Raw genomic sequence first — 11,278 nt, forward strand, 5'->3', positions numbered from 1 at the left:
CATGCCCCTCTGGATACCCTCTTAAATATGCTCCTTGTTAAAGTTTTACCGGCAGTTCCCATAGTCAGGCCCCTGCACTGGAAGTTAGGCCTGGTCTTGACCACCATCACTCTCCTGGGGGGCCGTTTGATGCAGTCGCACCTCCTGGAGGCACATTGAACACCATGGGGGTGTAAACTAAGAATAGCCCCTGTCCAGTTTCTCCTTCTGGGGGGCCCTGGCCCCTATCTTGATGGGAATGGCCAAGAACTTCACGCTAGTCGCCACCCATATCCTGGTCATCAGTCAGCTCTGAACAGGTGCTCCTTGAAAGCTGCCCTGGCCAGACAGTTGATTTTACAGCTAGAGGTCTTCTTGTCTTCAGCAGCTGGTTGTGGGAGGGGCCCTGGGCCTTCCCCAGGCTTGGCAGGGCTGGGACCACTTGCTTAATGTGAGAAGGGGCGACCATGGCTACTCTCCCTATTGATCCATACCATCAGCTCAGGTTTGTCAAACAGTTATGGTGTCCCCAACTCCCTCAGAAAGAACCCTCCCAGGCTCAGGGCATAGTTCAAGATGAACTCCTGGAGGATCTAGATCAGAATAGGACTAACTTGCATCTTGAGTGAAGGTATGCGGCCCACCACCTGCAGCTATCCTTCCATGGCGGCTGTGCTGATCTGTGATTGGCAGGGGTACATCTCACAGCCCATTTCACGGGACCAGGTGTGTGACATTATTCTAAGCTTGGGCCAAATGGCAGGGTTACTGGGAGTCTGAGGGCACCATTAGGTCTCAACCTGCCCGATTCATGGATGCAGGTGAGCAACACCCCAGAAAACATGTGGTGCAGACCTCCAAGGTGCTCCACTGGGGCCTGTGGGTGAATGATCGGGTTTCTGGTTAGGATAGGCCTTGCCTTCCATCTGTCAGTGGTGAAAATACTGACCTCATGCTGTAATACACAGCTATTCCACTTTGGTTAGTTTTGGGAATGGGTTCAAATCCCTACTTGTGTTAACACATAAAGGCACTCTCTGTTAGGAGTTCCAGGCAGTCAGTTTGGCCACAGGAGCAAAGATACTTTGTTTTTGGGCTGTCTAACTAAAATTATACTAAAAAAATGAAAGAAGACTTAAGTTTGTATTTGGATATTTAGTGTAATTTTACTTAAAATCTTAAAATGGCGATATCTGGCAAGAAGGAACGGCTGGGATTTTGTTCTCAACTGATTCTAACTACCACTAGGTCCTATTTGAACGCCCAATTGTCCGAATGGTTGGAAAATTTTTTTAATCTAAAGTTCGGTTAAGGAGGGGTGTGAAGACATTTGCGAATATATTGATACCATTATTTTGCCTCTTAGATAGAAAAAAGTATGTTTTTTTAATATTTTTATCTTGCTACAAATCAAATTTCAAATTTAAGTCACCAAAAATGCTAAACTAATTTTTGCTCTAGAAGAATCAATTTTTGGAGTTAGAAAGTGCTTAATACCTCATTTTAATCGCCTGGCATTGCTTTATAATATACAGGTAATGACTTGTTTTTTTATGGAACAGCTGACTAATAAATCGAGGTTTTGTGATAAACCCACTTTTGTTGTTGCTCCATAAATGATATTTTTTTCCCCAATTTTTTTGGCTGTAAAGAAGCTTTATATATTCATATAACATCCACCGAAATTTGACTTTTGATATTTTATTTATAACATCACCAGAGGGAATTGAATTTTGGAAAAAAATATCAATTTATATTTTACACTGCTATGCATTGTTCTTGTTCTTGTTTCTAAAAAAAAATTATATTATAAAAAAGAGAATTATTTAACGCTTCTATAGGTATGTTTATCATTTTTTTAGGCTAAATATAACTATAATTAGACCATTTTAAAGTTAGACATCATAACATATTAACACAATTATTGAATCGGTCTGTATTATTAAGCTGGCAACTCTTAAAACAGCTGCATTTCATTATCCTATTATATAAAGTAGTATCTTTTTTGTCTTCAGCTTAAGATTTTGACAATTACAGTACCTATTGAGTTCTGTGTTTTATGGATGCTTCTTATAGGACCCTGGATAGTTTTGGAATTTTGAAAAAAATATCAATTTATATTTTACACTGCTATGCATTGTTCTCATTCTTGTTTCTAAAAAATATTTTTATAATTAAAAAGAGAATTATTTAATGCTTCTATAGGTATGTAAATCATTTTTTCTAGTCTAAATATAACTATAATTTCAGCATTTTTTAAACATCAATTTATTCAAGTTATTGTAATTTTTAAATAAAATATCAATATCAAGAACTATTGGAACAATTTTTACCATGCAAATCAAGGTGTTATAAAGTGTAGGATCCCTCACAATATCTATTTGTCTGTCTATAATGCATTACACATGTAATGCTAATAGAGAGGATGCTATAAGAGTGCTCTTATAATGTGAACTTCTCATAATTGAATCAGCTTCCTGAAACCAGAGACCATAAAGTTGGCCTAGTCACTACAGGGGGGAGTGCAGGAGTATCTAGGGGGAGGTGCTTTTAAAAGGGTAATTTTTTTAGAGATGGGGGTAATCACCCCCCTTAATATATTATGGGGGGTATAAACCCAGCCTTTTAAATTATTTTTAATAGGAGTAAAGAAAATCCTTATAACTTACAAATCTAGGAATCAAACTAGCACCCCAACCAATAATTGGTTCCATGCCAAATGTAGGAGTGGAAAAACATTGGAGGGACAAATGCATGAGTCCCAAACGTGGATGAGTGGACAAACGCAGGATTTTTGGGACAAACGTCGGAGTGGACAAACACAGGAGTCCCAAACTTTTTTGTCAATTTTGAATTTTTTTTATACAAACACAGCCCCCCCTACCTTCGTCCTGTTACTTTTCTTAGTTAGGTTAGGTTAGGATATAGGCTAGGGGGCTGAGCGCTGCAGCCATAGTCATTATTTTGTAGACAGGGGTATAAAAAATTTCAAAATTGTAATATTATTAAAATAGTAGACACTCCTAGGTTTTATTTAAGCAATGTCCACTCCAATGTTTTCCACTCCGATGTTTATCCACCTTGATGTTTGTCCACTCTGACGTTTGTCCCATTCTTACGTTTGTCCACTCCGATGTTTAGGACTCCTGCATTTGTCCACTCCGACATTTGGGACTCTTATGTTTGAGGTAGAACCCCAATAAGTAAATCTCAATAAAACTTCATAAAATTATGCAAAATATCAAAGTATTCAATCCCTGAATTTCAACCATCTATCTTGAATAGGAGTAGAGAAAATCATGAAAACTTGAAATGTAGAAATCGATATAGCCCACCCCAGTTTTTTGGCAAATCCTAATGAAACTTGATGAAAATATGGAGTATTGATAGAGAGAGAGAATATTCAATCCATAAAATTTCAGCCTTCTATCTTTTATAGAAGCCGAGAAAATCTCGTTTTCCCCTTTCTGTCTCAGACAGACAGACATACCAATGGACAGACATACAGATGAATTATAGAGTAGCTTCACTACTAAAAAACTAAATAGGATAATTGTTGTACACAAATTGATTTCAGTATGTTTTAAATGAGCTTACATAATCAAGGATGTCCAAGCTTTTTGATTTGGGGGGGGAAGGGGTGGGGAAATTGAAATATCTAAATTTGGGCATCCCCATGTTTATTTTGTAAGGGAAATCTTTATGTAATAGAGGCAAGGACGTCAAAGCTTTTTATATTTTTTTTTGGGGGGGGGGGGGAGAGGGGAAGATTAAAAATTAAAAATTTAAAAATTATGGGGTTGCCCCAAATTAATTAATAACCCTTAACCCCCTAACCCCCCCCCCCCCCCCGGGACATCCCTTTACATAAAGTAATGATTATAAAGTTGCTAAGTACCTTACTGCTACAAAAATCATCTTCCAACATTTAAGATTAATTCTAACACGCCTGAATTAACAATAAGAGCTAACCATGGCGTGGATATACACATCCTAATTGTAAAAATGTTTTGCTTTTTAAAATTGTAAATCAATTATTCAGGAATCGTTTTACTTTGTTTGTTTACTAGCAGCTGCGCTCCAAGCATCTAGGAGCTCTGTAATTAAAGGAGTAAGGAAATTAGTAAAATAGCCTTATACTTTACCGAAATCTTAAGCTACAGACAAAAAAGCTTTAAATAATATGTATTAATTTGTAAAACTGCAAATGATAAAATATGACCTATTTTTTTCTCTTTAAAAATTCTCTTTTAACACCTCCCCCTTTTTATATAAAGATGCTAATTCCCCCCCAACCCCAAGAGGATATAAGCAGTAAAAAAACCCGCAGGGGGCACAATTTTCTAACACTTCTTTCTTATTTAGTCTTTTAAAATGATTCAAAATGCATTGACATATATATGTATATTTTTTTTAACTCTTATTTTATACATCTTAATTGGAACTGATGATCTATTTTTATAGAGAAACATATGTATTCCATCAATAAAAAAGTTAAAAAATTAAGTGTGTTTATACATATAATAATTATTATATATAATAGGATAATGAAATGCAGCTGTTTTAAGAGTTGCCAGCTTAATAATACAGACCCATTCAATAATTGTGTTAATATGTTATGATGTCTAACTTTAAAATGGTCTTATTATAGTTATATTTAGCCTAGAAAAATGATAAACATACCTATAGAAGCGTTAAATAATTCTCTTTTTTATAATATAATTTTTTTTTAGAAACAAGAACAAGAACAATGCATAGCAGTGTAAAATATAAATTGATATTTTTTTCCAAAATTCAATTCCCTCTGGTGATGTTATAAATAAAATATCAAAAGTCAAATTTAGGTGGATGTTATATGAATATATAAAGCTTCTTTACAGCCAAAAAAATTGGGGAAAAAAATATCATTTATGGAGCAACAACAAAAGTGGGTTTATCACAAAACCTCGATTTATTAGTCAGCTGTTCCATAAAAAACTAAGTCATTACCTGTATATTATAAAGCAATGCCAGGCGATTAAAATGAGGTATTAAGCACTTTCTAACTCCAAAAATTGATTCTTCTAGAGCAAAAATTAGTTTAGCATTTTTGGTGACTTAAATTTGAAATTTGATTTGTAGCAAGATAAAAATATTAAAAAAACATACTTTTTTCTATCTAAGAGGCAAATTAATGGTATCAATATATTCGCAAATGTCTTATATACAGTTTAATACACTTATAAGTTCATTATTTTTGGGCTTTGAGTGAACGTCGAATAAGGTTGATTTTATCTCACCTGCTAATTGCTGAAGAGAAAAGCATGACAATACTCCATGTGCCAGACAAAGTTTCGCGCCATTTTTCCCGCTTTTTTCTTCTGAAGCATTCGTAGATTCCAAGAGTGTGAATATCTTTTCTGTTTCCTGGATTATGCTTCCAATGTAAACTATACCAGCATTACTGTTTGTATACATCCATTAAAATTCATTATTTCAATTCAAAGAATTGTAGATAATCATTAATTAAAATTTTTGCATGTTATCAACCATAAAGTTGTATAAGTTGGGTAGGTACACAATTCTTATTTTGTTGAGGGAAAATCTATTAATATATATAAATAATATCATTTAATGGATTTATTCCTGCGCAAATCAAGTGGTAAGGAGCCGTGGTAAATAATCTGGAACATAAATGTCTGCAGCTCTGATTTTAACTCTTTATCAATTGCTTCAAATCTTCCTAAAATAAAAATATCTTTTGAAATAAATTCTTTTTTATAGAATATGTAAAAGAAAGAATTTTTAATTTAATTTTAATGTGATTTGAATCCCAGCATTCCAAAAAAAGCAAAGACTTGTTACCTCTACCTATTTTGTTAATCTGAATGTTACCTAAGGACATAATTATGTAAGAAGTTAGATTATTCATCTTATTCCTTGGATATCAACCTTTGCAAGGTTATATTTCATCTCTCGTTATAAGAACTCTATTAAATTGGAGCCGAAAAAAAAGCAATAAGTATGAAAATTAAAGATGTGAAGAGAAAAAGCCTACCTTTAGTTACAGCCACCAAGCCTCTGATAATTTCCAACGCCTGGTCAGTCAGGGCAGCTTTATCTACTGGGGTAACATCCTCTTCACATACTCCTTCTATCTAAATATCATTTCCATTAACAATCAGTGGCGTGCGAAGCACTTTGTCTAGGGGGGGGCATTTTGAAGATTTTTTAAAATTTTGCCCCCCCCTAAAGCAAAGTGCCCCGGGGGGGCACTTTGCTTTAGGGGGGGGCATTTTGATTATATATACTAATTTTAAATAAGGGCGTTTTAAGGGGTGGGATTATTTGATTATGGGCCTTCTAGTCCTTATCCCTTCCCCCATCCCTATTTCCCATTTATATCCCCCATCTCTTCCCCCCCAATCTCTTCCCCCCCCCCCCCATCTCTTCTCCCCCATCCCTTCTCCCCACCCTGCAATGACCGAAGGGAAGGGAGCTAGAAAGCATCTTCGAGAAAAGAGTACAGAAGATAATTTAACCTTCCCCCCCCCCCTCCCCACCACAAAACTTTTTTTTATAGGTGTAAGGGGATGTAATAAAATTTCAGCAGAAAGGATGAATAACCCCATTAAAAAAATTTGGGGGGGGGGGGGAGATAAAAACACTCATTTTGGAAATAATTTACCAAAAATTAACCTAATATGTAAAACTGATTTTAAATATTTCTTTATTGTATGACAACAAGGATGACAACATCTTTAAGTAGCAAAGCACAAAAAATCATTAATAAGAATACAGACAAGTAGATTTAAAGAGCATCTGTTGAAAAAAATATATATTTTAGATAGAAACAGTCACAAATCCTTTTTCCTGTATGTTGTGTGATGACAGTCAAAGTAAATTACATACTGGATGCTCGAAACAGCGAGAAATTTTATTTTTTAAAATCTTATAATCCACAAAAAAATTTATCATACCATAAAAACCAAAGATATAAAGAACTATGTAAAAAATAAAAAAAATACTTGTCCTTTCATCTACAGATATATAAATAAAAGGTTAAGTTAGGTCAGGGGTTAGGCAATTGGCCCCGCAGGAGCTATAAATAGGTGAAAAGCTACTGTGAAAATACGACGAAATGCACTATAAGAGGCTATGTCACAAAAGGGACTATACCCAAAATTTAAAAGATACAAAAATAGCCAAAAACGTCCTGAAAAGCAGTCCGACCTCCATGAATTTTTAATAGTTAATTATACTCCATAATGATGGGAATGTTAACATTAAGTTTTAGCCTTCTATCTTTAATTGCAGTTGAAAAAATAACATTTACCCCTTAGACTTACGTACTGACAGCCATATTGAATTATAGGGAAGCTAAAAAGTTATATCAACATATCCTACCCTCTTTAAATGGCACTTTAAAACTCTGTTAATTTTTGATTAAGTGGTGTTTCCAATGATTTATAAGGGCGATGCGTGAAGCGCACCTAAAAATATTTACTCCCTCTTTGAACTAAAATCAATTAAAGACAACAAGAGTGGCATATTTTATCAAGTTAGGAATATAGAGTGTAGTTAGTTTTAAGGGTTTTTAATGAAAATTGCCATAAAAAAACATGTCTTTTTGTAAGGGTATGAACACAAAAAAAATGAGAAACTTATCCTGAAAATAATATGACATCATAAATAGTTATTCATTTAGACAGACATACAGTGTTGAGAAAAAGGCTTAGATAAATTTCAACGCTGTTTCTTTTTTATATAAAATAACTTTTTGATTAAATATTTGTTGTTTACACCAGTTTTTATAGAAATAAAAACAAAATATACAATGTGATAAAAAGCAGAAACCATTAGAAAGGGCGCGAAGCGCAAATTTTTTTCTTCAAATATGCAGGGAGGGAGGGGTTTTTGGGCTATTTATTACTTATTTATTTATTTATTATTTATTAGTCCCCAATATTTCATATAAAATTTTCTTATTCGTTGGCTTAACAACTTTGGGGACTTTAATGGAATTTTGATTGGTTGGTTAATTTAGTCGAGTTTCCATACATTTCATCCACTAATTGTAATCTATATAAGGGGTAATTTTGTGTATCATCATTGGGGATGTACAAAATTTCTTTGGTAAAAAGTTTATATTATACAAAATAAAATACTTCCTATTACCTGGTTTGTTATGTTCAGTGAAAAAAGATTATAACCTAATTTCTACACTAATTAAAAAATTTGGTAAGGTTAAACGAATAGTAACTGTCTGTTTGGCATGAAGCGCCAAATTTTTTTTGTTGAGTATTTCTTGATCTTTTTTTTGGAAACTGGGATAGTTTTGCTTTTTGTAGGGTAGGGGGCAAAAAGGGGCATTTTTGTTGACCAGGGGGGGGCAAAATGGGGCATTTTTCAACATTTAGGGGGGGCAGGGGGGGCGGTGGCTAGGGGGGGGCAGGGGGGGGCGTTTTGATCGCTAGGGGGGGGCGATTGCCCCAAATGCCCCCTTCGGTTCGCACGCCACTGTTAACAATGATGTTTGTCCAGGGTTTAGATATAACATCTTGTAAATATTTGTAATAATAAACTTCCATTGCAACAATTAAAACATGCTTTAGTACCTGTAAAATAAACTGAAATTTTGAATAAATCATATAACTAGTGCAAAATGTAGAATTTTTTCTCAAATCATGATTCATATTGACAGTGGAAATATATAAACACACAGATAAGTAATGATTATTCATCGACATAAATTAAGAAATCTTATGGACAAACTTTTACCTATCATATAAAAGGGAAAAAACTTAGTTTTAAAAGAGGTAATGTATGTAAACTTCTAGTTAACTCGTATCAAATAAGATACTAACTGATAAAAATGTTTTACTATAGATAAAATGAATAATATAGGTACCTTTTCTTGTAAAGTATTCTGAATGAAGGGTACAACAGCCCCTATTTGTTGAATGATAGCCAACTCTCCTGACTTAAAGTTATCCATACACTTGTAAATATTCTTGATTAAACTGTTCACTTCTTCTCCCTCACTTTCCTCACAATCATTCCTGTTAAATATTTTAAATAAGTTAAGGATGCATGTTCAAAGAAATTAACGAATATGCTTGATGAAAGAGATCGAGTTATGTAAATGTAAAAAAGTAAGAAACATCAAAGGTGTAAAATATCTTATTTTAGACATAACAAAATATTTTTTTATATAACTTAAGCATTTGACAAACCAAATAGAGATGATAAAATTGTGACATATTCGTGATATAAAAATATATTCTTATTAATCTATTGAATTTCGCTAGAAATAAAACAAGGATTTATCTTAAAAATGTAGTGGGCATTTTATAAGATAGGCATTTTACGAGAAGTTTTTTTTTGAGATGACCCCTATTCTTATAAATATTTAAGATAATTATTAACAATAAAAAATAAGTTTTAGCACTTACTTTAATCTTCTTGAAATTTGCTCAATAATTAACTCATTATATTTTTCATCTTTTACTTGATTTAAACAACCTAGAATTATTACAATTTTAGTTTCAGATGAAGACATGAAAAAAATTATATTATTATATATTTTGAAGGAGCCCTCTTATATTACTATTAGTAGGCTATTCAAAAAAGATTCTTTATTCTTATACAAGGGCATTATTGACTAATCTACCATTCTATGTAAACTCTTAAATACAGTGGTTTTAATCAAATCAAAATTATTGCATAAGTCGACCACTTTTCCTTGACAGAATTTAATCTTAAGTAGGTAATTCATTTTCCCTAAGGGTTTGTTTGTTAAATAAAGATTACTTTTAATTTAGTAAATAAAACATACTGCATATAAAGAATGTAAAATGCTACAATTCATCTAGAATGAAAGAAATCTAGGTATAAATTTTACCACTTTTACATAATATTTGAAAAAAATATGTATATACCTGTAATTGCTCTTCTAACTGGACTATTAGGAACACAATTGAACCACCATTGAACAACAATTATACAAATTATCTGTATATTTTCATCTAGGTTTTCCTACAATAAAAAATGATAATTTTAATATAAAAGTAAAGATTCCTAGGTAGGTAGGTATTTAAAATCTCTAAGTTATTATATAATGTTTTCGCCTCTGTATTTAAAACATAATTAAAATCTTTAAGTTGCAGAACTGCTATTGATTGTATTGTTATTTCTTAAAACCTACAGACGTAACGATAAACCTGAAATATGGTAGCTGCGCTAGAAAAAAAATACTAACTTGAAATAAGGTTTTAATGTTTGAAATTTGTTTGTTTAAAGATTCAGCTGTCAGTATTGGAAGAAACAGATGGAGGCTTTCATTGCTTATCTGCTCAATATCACCTTAAATATATTCCATATATAAAGTAACAGTTGTATCTATTGATTTTTTTAAAAACTAATATTCCCGCTTTCCATTAAGTGCCGACAAAGGCTTGGAGCATAGCAGATAGTTATAAAAATATTAGGCATGATTTTACAATTGTTGGATACCTACCTATCTTTTAAAACTTTTGACCAAACTATCACAATAAAGAATATTTTATGAGAGCCTTGAGAATAAATGTAAGATTTATTAAGATTGGGTAAGTTTCTTTTAAAATGTCAAATTAGTAGTAAAACAAACGAAACACAATCAGAGACGGAAGTTTGAAGATAGTTTATCTTTAATTAATTCACATTCCACAAACCTTTCATCCGCACAATACATAATATTAGTAACCAAAGTAAAATTTTTATACCTACTAATTTTTAATATGCAACAAGAAAAACAACTTATTCTCCATTTACTAATCCCCAACCTACCTTGATCTGGAGCCAATTTTTCAGGTGCCCTATCCCCTCCCCCGGCCCCACCCTTGTCTTTTGTCTTAGTGGTGGCCCTTCTCAAGTTCATTGTTGCCATTTTAGTGAATTTTTTATATTTTAGTTTAACATTTTCAAATCTAAAAATATACATAGTTATATTGTTTTATATTTAGATTTTTCTTTATTAAATAAGGTACATTAAGTAGATTTAAACATTAATAAAATACATTCATAATTAAATAATACTTTACTTACAGCAATTTAATAAGTCAATAATTATAGAATAATATAATAGCATGATAAAAGCTAATATATAATAAGCGTATTGGTTACTTTTTTTTCGGGTTTTGTATAGTTAGAACACATTCTATTTTATACCTATAGTAAAAAGTTTCATTAGCGTAGTAATTGATTTATATTTGACAAACTTAGTTTATATACAGTTTAAGCAGTCTACTCTACTCATATATTAAACAGCAACACTCGCACG

At 32.7% G+C, this 11,278-nt stretch overlaps 1 protein-coding gene across 1 annotated transcript in view; it reads right to left on the bottom strand.

Annotated features, from left to right (window-relative positions):
* Positions 1 to 10,922, bottom strand: part of THADA (Thyroid adenoma-associated protein homolog) — a 37,164-nt gene extending 26,242 nt beyond the window's left edge. The window contains exons 1-8 of the mRNA XM_080153260.1: positions 10,786 to 10,922; positions 10,220 to 10,323; positions 9,900 to 9,996; positions 9,414 to 9,483; positions 8,870 to 9,020; positions 6,017 to 6,116; positions 5,605 to 5,701; positions 5,259 to 5,422 (exon numbers count right to left, since the gene is read on the bottom strand). Coding sequence (XP_080009386.1) covers positions 5,259 to 5,422; positions 5,605 to 5,701; positions 6,017 to 6,116; positions 8,870 to 9,020; positions 9,414 to 9,483; positions 9,900 to 9,996; positions 10,220 to 10,323; positions 10,786 to 10,885 — 883 coding nt within the window. The 5' untranslated portion in view covers positions 10,886 to 10,922. The remainder of the gene's footprint in view (positions 1 to 5,258; positions 5,423 to 5,604; positions 5,702 to 6,016; positions 6,117 to 8,869; positions 9,021 to 9,413; positions 9,484 to 9,899; positions 9,997 to 10,219; positions 10,324 to 10,785) is intronic.
* Between the last annotated feature and the right edge of the window lie 356 nt (positions 10,923 to 11,278).

The sequence above is a fragment of the Acartia tonsa genome, chromosome 3 (genome assembly GCF_053477335.1).
Source record: "Acartia tonsa isolate MP-2025a chromosome 3, ASM5347733v1, whole genome shotgun sequence".
In the NCBI taxonomy this organism is placed as follows: domain Eukaryota; kingdom Metazoa; phylum Arthropoda; class Copepoda; order Calanoida; family Acartiidae; genus Acartia; species Acartia tonsa.